General features: G+C 39.0%; 1 protein-coding gene across 1 annotated transcript in view; it reads right to left on the reverse strand.

Moving 5' to 3' along the window:
• Window positions 1-6,267: 6,267 nt before the first annotated feature.
• Window positions 6,268-23,362, reverse strand: part of SYTL5 (synaptotagmin like 5) — a 62,725-nt gene continuing 45,630 nt past the window's right edge. The window contains 9 exon segments of the mRNA XM_042460668.1: window positions 6,268-7,971; window positions 9,548-9,756; window positions 13,845-13,980; window positions 15,117-15,159; window positions 15,161-15,226; window positions 16,191-16,352; window positions 17,736-17,838; window positions 19,532-19,710; window positions 21,541-21,606. Coding sequence (XP_042316602.1) covers window positions 7,829-7,971; window positions 9,548-9,756; window positions 13,845-13,980; window positions 15,117-15,159; window positions 15,161-15,226; window positions 16,191-16,352; window positions 17,736-17,838; window positions 19,532-19,710; window positions 21,541-21,606 — 1,107 coding nt within the window. The 3' untranslated portion in view covers window positions 6,268-7,828.

Here is a 23,362-nt window from a genome sequence, read left to right on the forward strand (position 1 = left end):
AACTACTGCACTAGAGCGGCCCTCTGGTCCAGCAGGGCTTTCATAATCAGTGACCTAGATGTATGCTCAGCAGGTAGGTTGTACCTATCCTCAGACATTTTGGTTAAGGAAGGAAATGTATGGCCCTCCTGAAGATGTTGAACAGCACTAGCCCTCAGGAGCACAGCTAACAAATGAGGGATGCAGTCTGAAGAGCCATGTGTTCCCCAATCCCTACATAATTTTTTTTGTTAAAAGTGAAATGTTTTATTTGAAAAACAAAGTGTATTGCCGGTATCTGGTCTAGAAATTGTATCATCAAGGTTTCCAAGTTTACACATTCTTCTGAGACGAGTATTGAAATATTTACATGGCAAAAAGATTTAATTGTATGCAAAGTAAGACCTTACTTTACCATAACTATAAAATAATCTAGATGTTGTTCCACAAGGAGCATCCAAATACAGAGGAAAACAAAACAAGCTTGGGGGAGGCGGTGGAGAAAAGGTCCTATCTGATTTTTGGTACAACTTAAAATGAAACTGCATTACATTATCCTTTGCTACTCTCCCTGTCCAGCCTTTTCCAAATGCACAGCCATAACAGAATTAAATACATTAGAAAGACATCTGATCTTATTTAGTTCAGACACTCAAATGATTTTGTTAATAAAAATAAAACACAAGTATCTTCTGCAGCCATGTTGGTCATACAGATTTTTGTTGTTACTGATATTTCTTCTAATATAACTTTTCAATCCATCTCAAGACTAGATAGGACAGTAGACAATGCATACAGCCAATATAATTTATTGCCACATATGAATTGTGCTAATCAGCCTCCTCCTTTAGGAATGAAATAAGGGAAGGAAACAGCCCCATACTTTTTTAAAAATCTGAAGTTGATACTTGGCTACATCATCAGAGGGAACAAGGCAATTAGTCCACATAATGCTAGAGAGCCCCTTGGACAATTAATACAAGCTCAGTCATCCTCATCGTGGTGCTCCAGATTCTCTTCGAATGCAACTCCTCACCGTTAGCTGTGCTGATCGGGGTGATAAACATCACAAAAGCCACAGGTGTCCATCAATGCCTTAAGAATATGCCTTGCCCTGTGTGATTGAGGGGATATATCTTTAAATGCCATACACACCCCAGATATTCAAAATTCACTAGTTGTTACAAAACTGAGAAGAAGCACATATGTAACTTCTGGTGCACTCATTATACATGTCTAGAGATGTGAAATTTTGAAGCTGGGGAAAATGGAAATTAACAGAAAAACTGAACAATACAATAGTAGCACCCTTTACAAATTGAAAATCACTTTTGTATTTTGGAAACTAAAATGCATTATATATATATATATATATACTGGTTTGGCATAAAATTTGGCATAAAATTGATATATTAAAAGTAGAGTTTATTCAGAATTATAAATATAAATTGAACTTGATTTTACTTTTGTTACAAACAGAGCTTCAAGGTTCACCCAAACTATTTTTTTTAGAAAATTCTTTGGTTTTGTCTGTCTTTTGGAGCAGGCAAAACCGCCAATAGAAAGAGCAGATACCATCAACTAGTAGAAGAAAATTTTGTCACCCCAAGTTCTTAATAGCATAAAGCAGACAGAAGATACTTACTGCCATAAAGCCAATTAAGAGAAGATCAGGAATTGTAATGATCTGATACTGTACATAGTCTCTCACACAAAGGACTTTCTCTTACATGGTTTTTAGAAACTTTTTTGGGGCAGTACTTGAGCACTTTATCTTAAACATTTTAAATAACCTATGTTTTCCGGGGGGGGGGGGGGGGGGCTTTGAGGAGAATGGATGGGTAGTGTTTAGCTTTGACCTTCTTTACAGCCCTGAGGCTTCATATTACTAGAATATCTACTTAGAAATAAGTTTGAATGCACTTAATGGGTTTTCCTCCCAGGCAAGTAGGTATAGGATTCACCATTTTCTCCCATTTCAAGACAAAGCCTTTGTGTATTTTTGGAATACTACCAATTTCAAAATTTAACACTGAATTTTTAAAGTATTGTACTGGAAAATTAGGCTTATTAGGCTTTACGTTTATAAAAAGGTAACTGAACAGGCAAATGATTCTTCACTGGTCTTTCATATTTGTTTAAAGAAGGATAAAAGAGGGAAGGGGAGAGAACAGATTTATCAATTTCATGTTGGTGCTGTGCACATACACAATCAACAACCCTGTACTTCTGGGTAGTAGCTGGTATCACAGAGGGTCCATTTTCACCAAGGCCATTTGCAGCATGAATTTCAGGATATAAATATAATGAGCACATTGTGTACACTGAAGTGGTCCCAAGCTACTGATGTGCTGTTCCTGAATCACTGTTCTTCCTTTTCCATTTGCTAATGCAGTTCCCTGCACTAAAAACCTGCTTCACAGATGCAGTCTAATTCACATGCTGTATTTTACTACATTATATATTAAATAAAGATAGACAAAGCCAAAAGCTTTTATGACTTCAGTCTACTGGAATGCAGAATTGAATCTATAGGTTAGTTACTTGGAGTAGATCATTTTGAATGGGAATGATTAACATCCCATTGATTTAAAACAGTCTACTCTACTCTAAATCATGAAGTCTGAATCCAACACTATCAGTTCCAGTATATCTATGGAATTCTCCCCAAATTATTCCTTTGATTTCTTAAACTGAGATTCTACATCAAATACTTAGTTACATATACTAAGTAGAGGCATGGCCCACCACACCCAATAGCCTGACTTGCTGGGCAGCAACTACTCCAAGTGATGAGGGTTTGTTTTTCTTGTCAATCAGAGTTCAGTAGATTGATGTCCATCCCCTCCCCAAAACACACACACAAGAAAGCAGAATTATTGTTGCAATTCCTCCTTGTATGAGAGATCGCTGGTGGAAATGGAGTGGAAACATCTGTTTACTGTGCTTTTATTAACAGGAGAACAGACCTCTATCACTCACAGTAGTTGCTGTCTAGTATGTTAGGACTGAGAGACTTTTACAATTCCCACATATTCCTTACACTACTGAATATACAAGGGTTATGAATACAAATCAGTTATGAATACATAACACTCTGGGTTACCTCATTTGTAACTGGACCCATGAATTCCAGCCATTGTAAATATTTGCAAATAATCCAGGTTGGATTTGACAATAGTACAGCACAATAACTACCTTTTTACCATTGTATGAATTTCAGAAATTTATAAAAACTATTGTTGATGGGGACAGCTGCCATTCCTTGTTGCAAACAGGCCTGTGCATGTTCATTAACCCTGATTTTCTGGTGTCTCCCCCCCCCCCGCCTTTGTTTTTCATATTGCTTCTCTTTGGCAGTGTTCTTTAGAAATAACATAATATTTTCAAAGAGCATCTTTAAAAATCTAATGTTATTTCTAAAGAACATCTTTAAAAATCATACAGATACTTGACAAATTTGGACCATGTAAGTTAGTTATAGTTAGTTAAACTATAGTTAATTCATTTCTAAGGGTCCTTATATCATGAGCATATCACCTTGGTGCTGGCCATTTTAATGAACATCTAGAGTAACCATTTGTGCAAGGTTATATCACTTAAGTCACTATGGGCTGGCATCCTGTTAGCAGCATACACATGTTTAAGTCTTTTTGATTGCTATGAAGGTTGGTATTACCCCTCCTCCCTCCACAATAAGCAAAGCTGCCTACCCAAATCTATCCAATAGCTGCTGAATCTGGACGAAGAGGCCAAGGTTGTAGAAGCATCTGGTTATGTCCCTGTAAACAGACACAGAGCTTTTACGACAACAGATGAGACTTCCAGAGATCTTGGTGGACCTCAGAGGTTGATGTAATTGCTTTGTGTCTAGTTATGAGGACATATCCAGATGCTTCTGTGATTCTCCCCACTCCACCAGGCACAAATACCCACAAACAGTACTGTTCAGTGGCTCTCAGTAGTTCTGAAGGGTGGTAAATGGCTCAGTATAGTAGTTCTGCAGGCTGTATGGGTGGTGCTGGCTAAATTTAGTCCCTAAAGGACTTGCTACAATGCGACTACAAACACATCTCATGCTTAGTAGTGTGGTTTGAAATTATGGCCATGTTCCCCCTGCCTCAAGAGTGCTAAAAACAGTTACTTGTGTCTGGGAGTTAACATGGTATTTAGTAACGAATGCATAAATGAAAGTTCAAGTATTGAGATGTCTGTGGAAGGGGGCTTTAACTGAGAAGTAGCTTTTACACGGGCAAATCCAGTGTAAGCCAAATCAAACAAAGCCAAACAGCCCTCCTGGGTAGCTCAACTGGGACAAGGCCTCTTCTTAAGGCATTTGAGAGCTCCTGCCAGCTGGAACAGCCTGTGCTGAGCTAGAAAGCCCAATTGTAGACACAGTGTAAGATAACTTTTCATATTCACAAATGTATAAAGTCTACCAATATGAATGGTATCCCAAGTCTCGCAGTGGCTAATGTTTATTTTTAGGGGAGTCTGTTTTAGCTTCACATGTGCAAACAGGAACTTGGGCTTTTCTTGAGGAGCAAAGGCATCTGGCCATTTGCTGTTTATCTGAAACGAGGCAGTGCTTTAAGAACGATTGAGACACTACCCTGTCTGTGCTACAACTGTGAGTCACCACTCTGTGGGTGGCTTGAGTGGCAAAATCTAGTGTAGCACCAATAACATCTGACTGAAAGGACTGATCTTTTTGATAAGAAAAGACCTTATTGGCTATTGCTGTGAACAGCTTGTAGGCACAAGGACTTCAGAATAGACTACAGGGTACATGTAAGAAAATTAACTTCCATGGAACTTAAACTGAATGTTCTTCCTCCTCGAGTAAAAAGCAGAACATACCTTTTGAATCCTTAAGGCAGTGGGCTGCCTCAGGTTACTAAGGAGGAGCTGTGCCTACCGGCTGTTTTAATTCCAGTAACAAAAAGAGCATGGTGATAATAAATGCATAACAAGATTAATACTATGCATTGTTTCTTCTCATGCCTAAATCAGAGGTTTATGAATAGAGATTTGAAGGGACAATCTGGGAAGGAGATGGGGATGGTGATAGTGATATTATTAGTTTTCAAGTGCTTAAAAAGGATTTACTATAAGGATTTATTTGTTCACTCCGTCCATAATTTCATATAATCAGGAGGTACACTTAGTTAAATTATTAGGAAAATCAACTCTTAGTGCAGTTTAATCATCTACAGTGAGGTTGGAGAATCTCTTATCTTCAGAATTCTGAAAGAGCTAGACAGACACTACGTGACCCTGTCTCAGGGCAGATATGATATTGTTTGAGCAATACTTTACAACCATCTAGGAAAAAACATGAACCCTTTCTTCCTGTCCCATTACATAAAGGCTGGCATCCTGTTCATGATAAATGCAAGCATAAATCCAGCTTACACTTGCATGTATCTTTTTTTATTTAGTGAGGGCTTGTGTTTTCTTGCCTCATCTGAAGTTACCAATCACTGTTTTGCTATGAAAGCCCTCCTGACCAGCCCAAGATTTCCGTAAGATAGAGCTTCAGCACTTAAAATGGTGTAAAACTGCATTATTTCTACAGTGTACATACACCCTGAGATTCTGGCAGATCTCGGCAAAAGTTATCAGTCTACATCTTTCTATGGAATCTAATCAAATAATTCTCTGGTTTCTCCCATCCACACTCTGCTCTCCCTCAGCCACAGAATGATGGTGAAGGAGGGATAACGCAACGAAACTGTATGTTTCGGGGAGCGGAGTGATGAGTGGGGAACCATATACTGTGCTGGGCATTGTGGGATCTTAGTTGCAGTCATCTAACGAATTAAACTTAGCTATCATTAGCGAGGAAGCGTGGTGTAGTGGTTTAACTCTGGAAAGCAGGGTTTGAATCCCCACTCAGACATGCTTTTCAAATTTGGCATTCTAAATCCAAAAATGACCTCATAGAATGATAGAATCTTAGAGTTGGAAGAGACCACAAGGGCCATCCAGTCCAACCCCCTGCCATGCAGGAACTCTCAATCAAAGCATCCTGACTGATGGCCATCCAGCCTCTGTTTAAAGACCTCCAAGGAAGGAAACTCCACTACACTCCGAGGGAGTTTGTTCCACTGTCGAACAGCCCTTACTGTCAGGAAGTTCCTCCTAATGTTCAGGTGGAATCTCTTTTTCTGTAGCTTGCATCCATTGTTCTGGGTCCTGTTCTCTGGAGCAGCAGAAAACAAGCTTGTTCCCTCCTCAATATGACACCCCTTCAAATATTTAAACAGGGCTATCATATCACCTCTTGACCTTTTCTTTTCCAGGCTAAACATCCCCAGCTCCCTAAGTCATTCCTCATAGGACATGGTTTTCAGACCCTTGTTTCTCTATCCCTGTTAGCCCAGCCCAGAGCTTTCCAATCTGCAATGGAGTTCATATAATGAACCTTTAGTTTGTTTTCTATTGCCTTCAGTATCATTGCTCTTTAATTATAACAGCTAGCCCTTGCATGCACACATTTTCTATCACTTGTTAGGCATGAAGATTTGTAAGGGAAAGAGATATACCTTAAACTATGCTGAACCAATCTGTATAGAGCTTTAAAAGTTAAAGCTAGCATACACTGTGAATTGTGTTCAGAAACTGGTTGATAGCTGGTCCAGTATAAGTTTTGTAGCTTTGTGATATTCTCTCCCAATTGTATACAACAGTTCAAAGCTTGGGAAACTGCTTTTGGGAGAAATGGACATATTGCCAAAGCCATCTGTAAATGTGCAGTCCCACTGTATCATCCTGGCACAGCTCAGTTATGGATGGTTTCAGTTTAGCATTAGGTTCATTCTTTGGAGCTTATCGCATATACATTTAAACCGATTGCACCCTAATGGGATGCAGCTGGGACACAGGATGCAGGCAGGAATTATTGCCTTAAGGTGACTACTGTATTGGAAAAGTGGCTGTGTTGATCAGTGGGTTCAGTGGAATAAAGCATGACCAGTTCTTCTTGTCAATTATCACATTTTAAAAACATCCAGACAGATACATGAAAAATAATTTTAAAAAGTAAAGGTTCGTTTGGTAACAAATAAAACAAACATCTAGCCTTATGCTGGTTCCACACAGAGTACATCTCAGTTTCAAACAAAGTAACTTTTCTTTGCTATCTGATGCAACCTATGCTTTTATAAAATGTGCTGAAATTTGGTCGATGCACTGTACCACTGATGAGATTTAGGGGACTCTTGTCATTTCTATTTCGGCAAAGTCAGCTGGTCTGTAAAAACCTCTCACATAGCAGTTTTGCTTGTGAGTTGGTAAATGGAGATTCTTGAACTGCTCATTAGCAAGCCCACGACTGGGAACCATTCATAGAAATGAGGCTGCAGAAGCTGGGACATGGAAGTTGGAAATAATTACTGCAAGAAGTAATTGTAATTGCAGCTTGCCTGCAAGCCAAAAGCCACCTCACCTCTTAGCTTTGTAACCGATTTATTAATCACACTTTTTCTGCGAAAATACATGTTAAAATAATCTTAACTTAAAAAATGAAATTATATTCTGTAGAGGATTTTAGAGGGTCTTATTCCAGCTACTGAATCGTACCTGGGAAATTCAGTCTCTGAAGTGGCTTTGCCAAATTCTGCTAGGCAAGCCAGAACAGTGGTAAAATATGTATGGAAGAAAGTGCTAAATGCTTTTATAGTTCATTGCAGAAGCTTTAAAGTCTATGTTGAAGAAGAGTCTTTGTCTTTTCTATTTTACATGTGCAAATTATTACAGAAGGTGCTCCACTGTAGATCAGTCTCCATGACACTATTGTGTAATTGGCTAGATACCTGGAGTAAATCCTGTGCAAATAGCATTTCTCTTACAGTCTGCGTTTTCCCATGCTAGATCTCAGCATTAAAACACCTTCCACAGAATCTCCAGGACAATCAATCATTCTTTGCCAAAGAAGCTGCTCTTCCCCTTGAGAATCCATCCAGTCCGCTTCTTTTCCATTACTTAAACCTGTAAATTGTAAAATGGTGATGATTAACATATTGTTCCAATTAGAAAAAAAAAACCAAGTACTGTATATTCCATTCTATAACATTTTTCTTTTCATTAACAGAAAAAGAAAACCATTATTAATCTACAATGCACTTAGGACCAGCTACTAAAAAAGTGCACTTTCTATTAAAGGGGGAAAACAGGATCAAAAATAAAAATTAAAATAAATAATATGAAAAGTAGCAAATACATTCTGAGAATGGGAATGCTCTAAGTCTCGTGCGCTTAATGTTTAATCTGCTCTCACTTTTTGATTAAAGACAAAACAAGTAAATTTAAAATTATTAAAGAAAATGTGTATTTTGGCAACTTCTGCAGAAACAGGTTCTAAAAGGGCAGAGTGCCCTTTTAAATTCAGGCTGGCCTTTAGGATTTGCCTCCACTTTTGAGAGTGACAAAATAGGAAGCATTTAACTAGAAATAACTTGACCTTTGATTTAAATTTTAAAAATATCTCTTGCATTTAGCTCATGCAAAGATGGTATGACAGAGGATAAATCATTTTTGTTTAGAAATTGCTTGAAAACTATAGCTGATTCATATTTAACTTTATAAATTAAACCTAAAACAGGAATTTTTAAGCAGTCTTTCAAGTTACAAAGACTCAATGAGGCAAAAGTGTTATTTCTGTTTCTGCTTCCTGTGAATTCTGGTGTAAAAAATGATACTTGATCCACTAGCACTGACAAGTTCTTCCATCAATACCAGAAGCATGAAACAATCAGCGCAATTATTCATTTTTCCAGCTTCTGTAAACAAGGTGTTGGGAATTCTGGCCTAAGGTACATATCAGGTCCTGGGCTCCTATATTACAAGACTCTTTCAGTTCCCTAACCTACAGTTTTTAAAAATTACCCAAATCTACCCCTCAAACCATCACGAAAACACAGCAATTTCCCCATTCCCCATACCTCCAACATACTGTAAACCAAAGAAAAAACATGAAAAATTGTCATTTTTCTAACTAAAGCCAAAACTAGAACTACTATTATGTCGGTTTTGATCATGGTAGGAACAAGGACATGATCAAAAGTCCTTCACTACAGTGTAGTTGTCCATCCATAATGTAAACCCACCCTTGCATGTGCATTATAGGAAGTAAAAATAAAAACTGCATGGGATCATGATTTGAATCACTGGGAGGCAGATCTCAGGCAGATAAGTAGCCTGCTTTGTATACCAAAAATTTGCCAAAAAAGTAATAGTAGAAGGCATAAATCTTTGAGCAGAATTTCTTTGCAGTACTTCCATACTCTAATGACTAGTAAAACAAAGTTTCAAGTTGGTTTCAGATTTCTATAATCTATTTATTCTTGTTACTCTACTTTTTAGGACAAGCCTTTGGAAAGCAGCTTACAATAAAATGGTTAAAGCCAATATAACAATAGAATAAAACATCATATAGAAAAATTTTTAAAAAAGCACCAGCTGCAATAAAAAAATCTTGGAGGAATTAGTCCTTACAGTTGGAAAAAGCAGTAACACAAAGCAAAGGAAAGCAACAACTCCTGCCAAGTCATATTACTACTCTTACCACTTCCAGTACTCAAGCGAACACCTCCCAGGAAGATATTGCTGGAAAGGGACTCCTTGTCCCAGACAGTGAGTTCTACACATACATTGTGTATATCTCTCGGATTCAAGCCACTAAAAGTGAAAGTATGATTCCAGTGGGGATTAACACTCTTTTTTATTACATGGGTTTTGTGTTTGGATGCTTTGTTGTTGTCTGGAAGCAGGTACCTAAAACAGAATAGGAAAAATACATGAGGAGATTATGTTTTGTAATGAATGTCACAGGTTATAACTACAAATAGCCTAATGAAATGAGATTAATACATGGCAGGAGATAAGAAAATATTAGGACAACACATTCTACTGACAAAGAAAAGCATGCTATGCAGGCCAAAATAGCACTTAAGTTCACAACCCAATTATCTTGCTCTAATCTCACCCTTGGTGACAAATTTCTCACTGTAAAAATCACTCCCTGACTCATCCTGGCAATTTGTTGGTAAAATACACATTCCCAATACAGAAGTCTGAAAAAACCACAATGCCACTATAAACACAACACTCAGGGGGTGTTCCCACTGGCTTATACTCCGTGTTACAAATCGAATCCAAGGTACAGCGTTCCTATTAGAAACCGAATTAACTCTAGAACAGTTCTAGAGCAACCCGCAATCGTTCCCACTAAAATCCGAATCGTCAATCGGATTTTTATTTAATCCGTGTTAAAGGCGTATAACCCGTGTTAAAAAAATAGAAGGGTCGAACCTACAATTTTTTCATGATTCGGGATAGGAATCGGGTTATTTAAATAGGAACGATCAGCCTCAGAAATTGGGTTAGCTGGATGGGAGGAGCGGAGCGTGATGGGCTGGCTCGGGGGAGTCGCCCTTTCTTGTCCCAATCCGTCATGGCCGTCGCCATCTTTGCTTCCCTCACCCCTTTGTTCGCGGTGGTCTTTCAATAAGAGATAAGGATTATTTTTTATTTTTATTTTTTAATGGTTTATAGGCGCTTAATCTCTTCAGCACTTTAAGCGCCTGAAGTCCCGGCCGCTCAAGCACCTGCATCTGTCAAAGGACTCTTAAAGGCTTCCCCCGGTGGATTGCAACCTCCCCTCTGTGTGGGGAGAGCCATTGAACACCATTTGTAACGGAGGAGAGGATGGATGCACAGCAATCTCGGGGGAAATTATTATTATTAACTTTTATTTATAAAGCGCTGTAAATTTACACAGCACTGTACATACAATCTTTTAGTTAGACTGTTCCCTGCCCTCAGGCAGAGCCTTTCCATCTCTCTTTCCCAATCTGCTGAGGAGACACAGGAAACCCTGGATGTGTGGTGTGTGTGTTATCATCTGTCAAGGACTCTTAAAGGCTTCCCCCGAGGAGAGCCCATTTAACACCATTGTAACGGAGGAGAGGGTGGATGCACAGCCATTTGGGGGAAATAAAGCCTTTCCATCCTCTTCCCAAACGGAATCTCCTTCTCCTCCTTGATCCCATTTTCCAACCCTGGAAAGAGAATCTTTGGGGAAGAGTGCTCCTCCCTGGGCTATCTGTAGAGCCATGAAGCGGGAGATGTCCTGCAAAACCCATCCCATAGTTCCTCTGGAAAAGCTTTCCCCAAATTCGCTTTGCCAGCAGCTTCCCCCATGATCTCTGGGCTCTCTGGAGGGATCCCTGGCTGTCTGTGAGCCATGAAGCGGGGATATGTCCTGCAAAACCCATCCATAGTTCCTCTGGAAGAAGCTTTCCCCAAATTCGCTTTGCCAGCAGCTTCCCCCCATTGTTCTCTGGGCTCTGTGGAGGGATCCCTGGCTGTCTGGTGGAGCCATGAAGCGGGGATATGTCCTGCAAAAACCATCCCTAGTTCCCTGGAAGGACTTTCTCCCCAATTCACTTGCCAGCAGCTTCCCCCATTGATCTCTGGGCTCTCTGGAGGGATCCCTGGCTGTCTGTGGAGCCATGAAGGCGGGATATGTCCTGCAAAACCATTCCATAGTTCCTCTGGAAGGAGCTTCCCCAATTTGCTTTGCCCAGCAGCCTCCCCCATTGATCTCTAGGCTCTTGCGGGAGGGATCCCTGGCTGTCTGTGGAGCCATGAAACGGGGATATGTCCTGCAAAACCCATCCCATAGTTCCTGGAAGGAGCTTTCCCCAAATTCGATTTGCCAGCACGCCTCTCCCAGCCTCTCTGAGGTCTTTCTTCCAAGCAGCAGCCTAGCAGAAGTGCTTTGGGGAGGCAGTTTTCTCTCTCCCTCAACCATCCTTCCCACGATAATTACAGGACTCATAGGCACTAAGCGCCTCCCATTGGCTCTTTTATAAAAACTGCGAATTTAAAAGTACGTTATGATGACGTCGCTTGACTGACAGCCCCAAAATGGTGAGTGGGAACGAAATAAGGCTAAAACTGGTTATATATACACCATTTATTTGATAGGAATGAAAGCGGATCACTTAAAGCGAATCAGTTGGTAAAGAGAACGAAGAAAAAAGCAATTTGGAATGCGGGATAAGACCAGGGTTATTTTGATATCGATTTAATTGATACCAGTGTATTTTAAAGCATTGTAAATCGCAAGTGGAACACCCCCTCAGTTCCTAAGATGGCATACGTGGATTAGAGGAAAGGTCCAAAAAGTCAGTCTCAGATAGTTTGTGCTGTTGTTATCAGTTGCTCGCTGCTCCCCATTACTAAACATGCAGCACTGAAATAAATACAAACCCCTCAGGTAATAAGTCTTACGTTCAACTTATACTCATCTTTTTTCTATGGATATAAGCTATAAAGGACTGGAGCTTTTAAAAACAAGAAGGCATCCCCTTTAAATAAAAGGGTGTCTTGTCTAAATTGAGAATAAGAAGAGCACAGACTCTAGCAAAACTAGTTAATAAGGTGCATATGAATTTTTTTTTGACAAGTTACAAAAATTGAGACAAATAATTACATAAATATATAAGGAGCAGGAAACTAGTCAGCAAGACAGACCAAGACAGCAAACTAGTCTATGATGGGTGAAAGATGTGTAGCAACTATGACTGCTGACTATAATAGATCAACTAATTACTGATGAGAGGGATGTGTTTGTAATTTTTTTAAAAAAGACAGCAAACTACTCAGTAAAGACTTTCTTACACAAGCCTTGGGCTCACCTCAGTTTTGCCACAATCACATTATTGAAAGAGAATGGAAACATTCTGGGTTGGGAGTTTTTAGTATTCCATATCAATTCAACAGTGGAATAGGGGCTTTTTGTGTCATCAATGGTCCAGTTCTTTTGCATTTACCCCTTACTTGCCTTCATGTCCCATGCGCTATCCAGGATGCCTTTATTTGTTTTTAATGCTGTAATGCAATTCTGAAGTTATGTGAATGTAATTTAGAAAAGAAAAGAAAGAAAGAAAATGAAAGAAAGTGTATGTGGGGGGTGGGGGAACAGCCTGTTTGGGAATACAGGGTGGGGTAGTGGGGAGAGGGGGAAAGGAGGAGACAGACACCCCATGACTATCCCTTATCAGGACTGCTGCAGGAGTAACTTATTGCACCTGTGGAGTATTGAGGTGGCAGCACAATGGGATACTTATTGATGGGTTTTCCCATCAATGAAAAGATGCACTCTAACAGCACTTCAGAGGTGCAACAGCATGGCTCAAAGGCAACATTGTGTGATGCTGTCACTTTAGAAGATATTGGATCAATACTCATGTCTCAATCAATCTTTTTATGCGACCTATCTGAAGAACTAAGGGGGGGATACAGACTGGAAGAAAGCCCCTTCTGCCCCAGATGAAGGCCGCAGCAGACAAATGGCATGGCCTCCAGGAAGCCTAAAAAGAACCTGCACCCAGCAGGGTTTTTTTTATGCCATGTGCAGGATACATCAGTTTCTTGGACTAGGTGTGAGTAATAAAGGTAGCCAGTTTTTTAGATTAATACTAAAATATTATAGACGAGAACAATCCAAGCAGCCTACAAACAGCTCCAAAAATATTTTTAGAACTACATGAATGGCAAATCAAGTGCAGTGTATGTAACAGTACAGTGATACCTATTGGTGCAAAAACCAACCAACTAACAAACAAAACCCATGAAAAGCAACTTCATATAACCAGTAAAGGAGTTTGCATTGGGGACTAATCAAGAGTACTAAGTAATAACAGTAATAACTAATCAAGAGTAATCAAGAGTAAACAAGATCTTAACAGTTTTAGCAGATATTGTGGTGGTAGTGGAGGTCAATAAATAATTCAGTGCAAAAATATCCAACATTTACTAGCATTTTAAGCAAAAAACAAGATGTAAGAAATTACCCTTTCACAAATGTATCAGAGGTTCCTCCTGACTTCACAGCCATTAAATTCTTGGCTTCCTTGATGACAACTTCTAATATACCACCTGATGGTAACTGTGAGTTTGACTTCTTTCCTTTCTTATAACTCTTCTTGCCTTGAATAAAATCATGACAAGTAAATATTTACCAATATCAACAATGTGTTGTCAAACTTTAATTCCTTAGGTATTCTGCATTACAGGCTTGTATATACTGCACACCCATCTGCATGTCTCTCACATCTCACCCAGATGGATACCCATATCTCACACAACATACTTGCCGGGGACCAGAAAAATGTATGCACAACATACATACCTTTTGTCTCTTGTTCATAAAAGGGTTTCCTCCACCCAAATCACACATCCTTCAGAATTGATCACTCATTCACAGCTAAAGCTTTGTTCTTTCCCCTTACTTTCTCACCTTCATAAACATAGTGTATCTTCCTGTAAAAAGGCTGATGTGCCCAAATACATTCCAATAAATATAATGTAGTTTCCCAAAAATGGGGATAGTTTGACACTTACCAAGAAGCTCAATGTTAACTACTTCTAAAAAGTGGCTGATAGTACAGTGGTTTAAAGACATACATTTTAAAAAGAATTACAGTAATAAAAAGAGGCTAGACAAAAACCATGAAAAGGGGACAGAACTGGAGCTCCGAACAAACTAAACCATACAAAGGCTTAGAAACCTGTATGTGAAGACTAAAGATGGATGAGAAAGAGATAAATTGTAACATAACCAGTAATAGTGCAGGGCATAATGAAGACTTCAACATTTGAATAAAATCAACAACAGTTCATGTACAAAATGGGATACTTCCCCAAAAATGTATATGCACCTTTTTATATAAAAGATGCTTCCCTATTTTATGTAGATATTATTAGCACGTTTCTGTAATATTCTGTGTACAATGAAAATGTCAAGCCTCCTCAGCCAACAACAAAATCAAATTATAACAAAAGGCTGCAGAACTGACAGCTGATAAATCAGGTTTGATTTATTTAGGAAAACTGGTGAATCCTATGCGCTCTCTCAAGGGGTATAGCTGGGGCCTCAGCATTCAGAAAAACAAAACCATCTGTGGTTTGAAATTCCTTTTGAGATTGGTAACTAATTGAGTACTCAGCAATTGCAATCTTCTACAGTCTAGTAATTTTATGCCTTATGTCTGCAGTACAAGATGGCGAATTTCAATTATCTATTGAAAAACAGTGCTGGATGCTGGGATCAATGTTTATTTTACCTTGAATCTCTCCTAATGGAAGTGTTAGGTTCCTCTCAGGGGGGGATATACCTTAAGACAACTACCAGCTCTCCCTTATACTGAAGGCCAGCGTCAGCTGCAAGCTCCCTCTGAAAGAATGAAACAAACAGAAGAATGTCTTGTTGGAATTAATGTAGCTTTTTCTTCTAGCTATTTACAATGTATAAACAAATCATTTAGACTGTTGTGAGTGGGTGGTTGATGAAGATCAATAGCCTACAAATCACTACTTTCTATGGTCTGTCAGCACCATGGAAGATGAGTGGTTTTTGGCCTTGCACAGCTGTTTCCTTCCTCCTTGAACTTTTTTCTCCTGGCAGCATAGGGAAGTTACATGTACACAATAACACTGCCCAGTTACAATGTGGGCCTCTTGTTGAAACTCTAGACTCTGACTTTCTAACAGGCTACTAAATAGTCATTAAATTGGATGTCAAGGTATAAGCTCTGCCTATGAAATAACAAAAAAGCATTGTGGTCATGCTTCCACTGTGCAGAGATTAGATAAATCTGAACTGTAGAAGTTGAAAACCTGCAGAATGTGGCAAAAAGTGTCAGAGAAGACACGGCAAACCCTGTGTGGTCAAGCATGGCTCTCAAGCTATCTTGAAAGGCCAAACCTGTTTATACATTTAAATGGTAGCAAGCACAAGAGAAACAAAATCTGGAACAGCTGCAAAAAAGCTGGCTTGCTCAGGCAGCTTGAGAGACATTTAGTGCTATTCTAATGATAGCATGGTACACATAAGACATCCTCAACTGCTCTTGATTTGCAGAAATTGATTTTATTTCAACCTGAATAGCATTACTGTGCCAGACCCAAAGTACTTCTAAACTGTGTCTCTTGCAATGGCTAACTACACACACAGCAACACACAGAGACAATGACCCAATAATGCAGTGATTTATCTGTTCTTCTTCCCAACAGCCTACTATTTGCAAATATTTATCTTCCAGTTAATAGGCAAGTTCAAGTTGAAATTCATAAAGCAAGTTGCTCCATGTAAAACCTAAACATTTAGTCCAGGTGCCAGTGAACTGAGACATCTTTACCTTGGGCTGAAGCAAAAACCACTCATCTGCTTGATTTTCAAAGTTCCAGGAGTCCAAAGGTATCTCCACTTCTCCAAGAAAGCTATTATGCCCAAATCTGTCATAATGCCAGACAGAAAGCTGTAGGGTTCGAGTCTCGAGCTGTGTATGGCTGATAACATACTATCAAATAACAAAGGACAAAGAGGAACACATTTGCATGGCAAGGATTTAATGCCCCATAAACTGAGAGGACTGGAGCTCTTAGAACCTTTCACTAAGGAAGGTGCAAACAGCTGATAAACAAAATACAAAAGAAACATTTTCCCTCTCTGCTAGGACAGACCTAATCAGTCAGTGAAGGCTCTTCTAAGAGAGATTTATACAATGCAAGTCTCTTCTTGAAAGCCTATTTTTCTTGCTGCTGCCTGTTTCTGTATCAAATTACTATTTCCACAGATGGAGCTTCTTTTTTAAAAAAAATATTTTGTTATTGTAATGTATGCAGATGATGAAACTGATTCTTCATTTTTCTTTTAAAAAAGGAAAAAAGAAGGAAAAGCAAAAAGTAATGTTGAATTCTACAAAAATTAAGATAAAATATTGATGACTTTGCTCCTTCATTTCTGACATGTATTTTTGAAAAATCATTCTTTGGATCATGGAGTCTAGAAGGTTACTCTTTCTTTAAAGTAAGGCTAAGAATGTTGTAAAGTACCAGAAAACTCTGGGGCAGGGCAGGAATGATAATCACTTGGCCCATGGCTACATACTGCCTCTGGTGCCTTCCAGTTTCCCCAGGCAGAGCTGCTGCAGTCCACATCCAATTGCATGATGGCAGATGTGCCTATCCCTATGCTTCAGCTCTATGAAGCAACATGATTGGAAAGGCACCCGTGAGTGGATTTCCAAACTGACAGAATACAAAAGAAGTTCTCAAAGGCTTCAAACCTTCCTGCTGAAACCCAACACTTCAGCTGTGGCTGGATACATGTTGTGGATTTTTGTTGTTGTTGTTGTTGTTGTTGTTATTGTTTTTATTAAAGAATAAAACCAAAGAATAATGAAAGAGTTCTCCCAAAATTCTGATATTGGGCACCTTGACTATAATAAAGAATTAAGATTTTTCCAGGATTTCCATCACAAGGAAATGAAAAATGAATCTCTGAAAGCTACACACAGAAATGTTAGGAAATGGGATACTGTAATATCTATTAGATCCAGCATAAATCCAAATATCCAGTCTAATGGGTATTTTGTAGGAAAAGTCATAAAAATCAACCCAATTCTTGACAGCTCACTGCCTAAAAAGGAAGGGAAATAAGTTGTCCAAAAAAGAGTGTGAGGAAGGGAAGGACAAAGAGCACAGGGGAGTCTGAACAGAAAAATAGTAATTCCTTCTCTAAATCACTGATTGGCCCTCTGCACCCCCATCTCCATGTAACAAGGATGACAACTATTTTAACTCAACAATCTTTCATTTTTCAAAGCAGTATTTATTTGCTACTAAATCAGATCACAAAAGGAAGGAAAAAGTGTGTTTTATGATTCACTCCTAGATCTCACCTTCAGTATGTCATTGAATTCTGGATTAGTGGTGTTGCTTTTGATTTTTGTCTTGCGCTTGCTTTGGCGAGACTTGTCCGGCAGAAGGTATGCTTTGACATAGCTATAATGAAAGTAGTAAATCATTAACAGAATCTAGAAAATGCCCCAATGCTGCACACACACAGGAAATGCTTACAGCATGGCAGTAATCCTAGAAACAAAATGAGCAATTTGTGATGCATGAGAAAGCAGAACAGTTTTATTCTCTCTCTCATGTATTGCAGTGTAGGCCCTGTTCTCCCTAAGATGATTAACATTTGTATAGGCTGCACTATTTCAGAGTCCAGGTGAATGTTTACATGACTGATCTTTCATATTTTTAATAAAAAATCCCTGTACTGTACAGGGAAGAAGACTTTTTCTAACCTAATTTCTCCTGGGCACACCCATTTTCTATGTGGAAAAAATGTATATATGTACAGTGGGCCCTCCACATTTGCAGCTTTGACTTTTGCTGATTTGATTATTTGTGGTTTTGATTAATATGTTCTCTCTAGGAATCTCTAGATCCTCCAGAGAAACTCTACCAGAAGCTGACCTCAGAGTTGTGTGGTAGAACCTAGAGGTTCCTTGAGAAAACACTTCTCTAGGCATTTGTAGGTCCTCCAGTATGATTCTATGATCAACATCTGGCAGAGGTTGACCAAAGAGTTGCATTGGAGGACCTGGATATTCCTAGAGAGATGTTTTCTTTTGCCGTTTTTCCACATTCACGGGAGTCCTTCAACCCTAACCCCAGCGAATGTGGAGGGAGCACTGTATATGTGTGTGTGTATTTATATACAGAACAGCATTCAGTCATATAAGCCCTAAATTTGCAGCCTGAATGACACAGGTTTATCAACATGGTGAAAACTGAATTACGTCTCACAATCCTAAGTGATACCATGAAAACCACAAACAAAATATCCTTTGTACTTCCTTCATTTCATACTCATGAAATAATTGAACAATGAAATTATATTCATTCTGGAAATCAAAGCATTGGCTAATTATATATCTATATCTATCTATCTATAGAGAGAGAATGGTGTAGTGGTTTGAGCACTGAGATTCTTGAGATCAGGGTTTGATTCCTCACTTGGCCATGGAAACCCACTGGTGATCTTGGGTGAGTCATGCACACTCAGCCCTAGAAAACCCTGTGATAGGTTTGCATTAGCATCACCATAAATCAGAAACAACTTTACAGGGAACTGTGTGTACCTTAAAGTTGGAAGCTAAGGTTTTTAATCTCCTCCTTGTGGATTTAAAAGTAAGAGGCAAGGGAAGGAAGGAAGTGTGTAAGCAAAAACTTCACCATGGCTCATTCACATATAAACAAACCCTTGATTTTCAGAACTACTACAGAGTTCTCTCTAACTTTCACTGCAGTTTGTGGAATAATGGACTTGGAGAAACTCTTCCTTCTACTTAACTCTGCCAATCTGCTGCACAATGAGAAAATGCACTACTTAAGTCATCTTGCAGGTAAACAGGCTGGGAGATATCAGAATCTTATCTCACTCCAAGTGAGGTTTGTAAAAAATAAGGAAAAGGTAGAGATTTCTGCTGTTCCTCATCTTCTGCAAACCACAGTCACATCTGGAAGCCTGTGCAGGCTACTGATGTTCACCTTGCCAGAGACTCAGGAAGTAAGTGAATATGTGGATATTTGTGGATATCCTATATTCCCATGTACTGTCTTACAAAGGAAATATGACTAAAATGACAAAAATAAATAGAAGGTTAAAGAAGAATCCTTTTTTACTTACGGATCAGTTCTTTGCTTCTTTTCATCTGCTATGGCCAAATTCTTGCATTTTTTTACAAGAATGTTGAGGGCACCTGTTTTATAGCTGTAGCTAATTTGGAGACAAATTTCACCACTGATCTTCACGTTACCATAGTCCCCAGTTTCGCTATATACACTCATCATACTATTAATGCTAGTCTGAAAAAAAGAACAAAGAAAAAGAAGGAAGTCCATCAAACTGAGTCATATCTTTTAAGAGCCAGATTTCTATTACCATTAATGTTAAAATAACTGTTAATTTCCTTTGCCTTTGAAAGACATGAATAAAGATAAACAGAATGAACACATTAGGCATTATACTACAGAAAATAGGAAGGTGATATATATTGTGTCATACTACTGGTCCATTTATCCCAGTACAGTCAACTCTTACTGACAACAGCAGCTACAATCTAAAGAGAGTACAGTGGTACCCCGGGATACGAAATACCCAGGTTACGAAATTTCCGGGATACGAAAAAATCCCATAGGAAATAATTGTTCCGGGTTACGAATGTTTTTTCGGGTTACGAAAAAATTTTTGGTGCTTTTTTCGGCTTTTTCGCACGAAATCGCGGCTTTTCCCCATTAGCGCCTATGGCATTTCGGCTTGCGAATGCTTTTCGGGTTACGAAAGCGGCGGCGGAACGAATTAATTTCGTAACCCGAGGCACCACTGTATTCACTTCCAAGTATTCAAGCATTCAGTTTTGTGAATATGGTACGAAGCATATCATCTACTGTGGAAACAAATGTGTTGTACTGTTTTGTGTGTTAGACTAGGGTTCAGGGAGACCAGGATTCAAATCCTGCTCAGCCATGGAAACCCACTAAGACTGCATCTGCACTGCATAAATAATCTGGTTTGACACCAATTTTACCATTATGGCTCAAAGCTACAGAATTCTGGGGATTGTAGTTTGTCGTCACACCAGAGTGGAGCAAGTGAACAGTAAGCATATGGCTGTTCAATCAACTGTGAGTCTACCCAGCAAGTAGTATTTCACAAGCTATCTTTCACCATCTTGTCAGCAAGGGTATGCAAGGAGACTTTAGAGAATATTACATGAGAGGCTTACCATGTGTAAATTGTAAGAAATCGTGGGAAACCCATGATCTGTGTTCACACCCCTGCGCACTTCTCCCATAACTAAATTGTCATGGAGGCATTGGAGCTCGCCCGTAAAGCAGGATAGTTCAACGAGATCTTCTATTATTGCCAAATAGCAGCTCCAAGAGCACTTTACTGACGGGACGCAAAAGCGCCAATGCCTCCATGACGATTTACTCACAGGAGAAGCATGTGGGGGGTGTAAGCCAGCTTTTTTGCAGCTGTTCCAGATTTGTTCCTTTTGTGTTAGCTACCATTTAAATATATAAACAGGTTTGGCCTCTCAAGATAGCTTGAGAGCCATGCTTGACCACACAGGGTTTCCCATGATTTCTGATGATTTCCTGACGATTTACACATGGTAAACTTCCCGTATGAAAAAGTCCACAGTCCAATACTTTGTTAAAATCAAAACATACTAGACCCATGCTTCCCCATGATTTATTGGACTAGTAATTATTAAAGGAGATAAGGTTAGTCTTACTGGACTTAACCTTTGATAAATTCATGGGTCCTAGTAATCAATGCATTTTTATTTGCTAATAGAATGAGTGCTTAATATATGTTGAGTTTTTCCTAATGTCAATATTAGGCTGATCGGTCCTAAACCTGTTCTCATTTCCCTGTCATCTGTATTCCCCTTACACTACCTCCAGTATCTCACAATCAGGACTGTTGGAATCCCATAATTTTACTAGGAGTTCACTGTCCATTTTTAAGGCTAAGATAACTATGTCTGGGGGAAACCTCTTTACTGATCTTACACTTTTAATGAGACAATTAATACCAATTAAGATGAATATATTTTATATAGAGAGGGGGGAAAAACAGCAACAAAAAAGAACCCATAAGTGTGTCAGAAAAACAAGTGAACTTACTGTATCACCATCTGCTTCTGGGACATTTAAATAGGTCCATTTCCTATCAGAACTTGAAGGAGAATTCTTTAAGAAGAGAAAGAAAAGGAAAGGCGTAGAAAGGACAGAGTTAAAGGAAAGGCTTTTAAAAAACTGAAGGGATAAAAGAAATAAGCCAAAGTATCACTATTATAAAAATGAACCACTATTACTAGAAAGGTCTGCTGATAAATTCATAGATAGTTATGTATTTTTGTCTTGCAACAATAAAAATAGGATTGAATTTGAAAATCGCTAACTTTCCTCTTGTAACTTTACAGGAAGATATTGATTAAAAGTTTTACTTACTGTGAGAGAGATGTCTGTAAAACCTACTCAGTAACCTACTGCAGTTCATATATTTTAACATTTTTAAAATAAATCGCTCAAATTTACTAATGATGTTAACACTGCTGCTATTATAATATCTGCTGATTTTAAACAGAAAATAATGCCCTCACTAAATAGTGACTGACCTTATCCTCCCTGAAAATGATATATCCATTCATCACTTCTGACATTTTAATCTTACATATTTGTGGCTGAATTCAAAGATATAGCCATGCTACTCTATAGAATCAGTACGTAGAGATTTTGTAGCACCTTTGAGACTAACTGAAAGAAAGAAGTTGGTAGCATGAGATTCTGTAGACTTCAGTCTACTTCCTCAGATGGATTTGGTGGAGTGGAAGCTAGGCACAGACAGGAGGACAGGAGTTTAACATTGAGGAATGTTTGTTGTAATTCCTTGTGTTTGGCACCCCTGTCTTGTGGATCTGAGCAGATGCGATTGTATTGGAGGGCTTGGCTGTAGACTATAGGTCTAGTGATGTGTTCAGGGTGGATGCTGAAGGTATGCAAGTACTTGTAGCGGTCTGTGGATTTGTGATATAGTGTGGTGCTTATCTATCCATTTTGTACTACACTGTGGTGTCCAGAAAGTAAACTTGTTCAGTAGGTAGTTTCAGGCCGAGAGTGATGGTGGGGTGGAAGTTACTGAAACTCTGGTGGAATGTCTTGATTGAGTTCTCTTCCAGAGTCCAAACTCCAGGAATTACAACAAGCATTCCTCAAACTACAGGATCCACCACATGAAGTGAAAAAAACAAATAAATAAGGCAAGATGTGTACCCAGGACTGATAGTCTCATTGCAAAACTGGATCTGCCTGTTCATCTCCATGCACAAAGAACTTCCTATGTCTTTGTGCATTAATGACCATAGTTAAAACTGGACCTGAAACTTCATTTCCATACACAAAGGATTTGGTATTGACATCCTCACATGCCAATGGCATATATATGTTTGTACCTGGCTTCCACTCCACCAAATGCATCTAAGAAAGTAGACTGAAGTCTATGAAAGCTCATGCTGCTAATTTCTTTCTCTCAGCCTCAAAGGTGCTACAAGATCTCTCTATGTATTTGTGGCTGGATTAAGTGGCTGATGCAATCTCTTTTTCCTACTGCAGGATATATGAACAATGAAATAACTACCAGTGGGCCCCAACTTCGCAGTTGGAACCCAGATTATATCTTGGTCAAAGTAAATGAAATCTGTGCTAGACCAAAGCCGAGACATGAAATTTAATATTTTGAATATAGCTCAGACGTTAACAGAACTTGTGTAGAAGCTGGAACACTGGTTTAAATAGCTCCTCCTCCTCAGGACATAGACAGGTATTTGTTGCCACCACAACTTGCAGATCCAGATAGAAGTGGAAATTCTAAAGAATTTAATGACTTCAACTCAAGGAACATAAATAGGCTCACCAGCACTGGGAATCTCTCTAGAACAGTGACATC

The sequence above is a fragment of the Sceloporus undulatus genome, chromosome 3 (genome assembly GCF_019175285.1).
Source record: "Sceloporus undulatus isolate JIND9_A2432 ecotype Alabama chromosome 3, SceUnd_v1.1, whole genome shotgun sequence".
In the NCBI taxonomy this organism is placed as follows: domain Eukaryota; kingdom Metazoa; phylum Chordata; class Lepidosauria; order Squamata; family Phrynosomatidae; genus Sceloporus; species Sceloporus undulatus.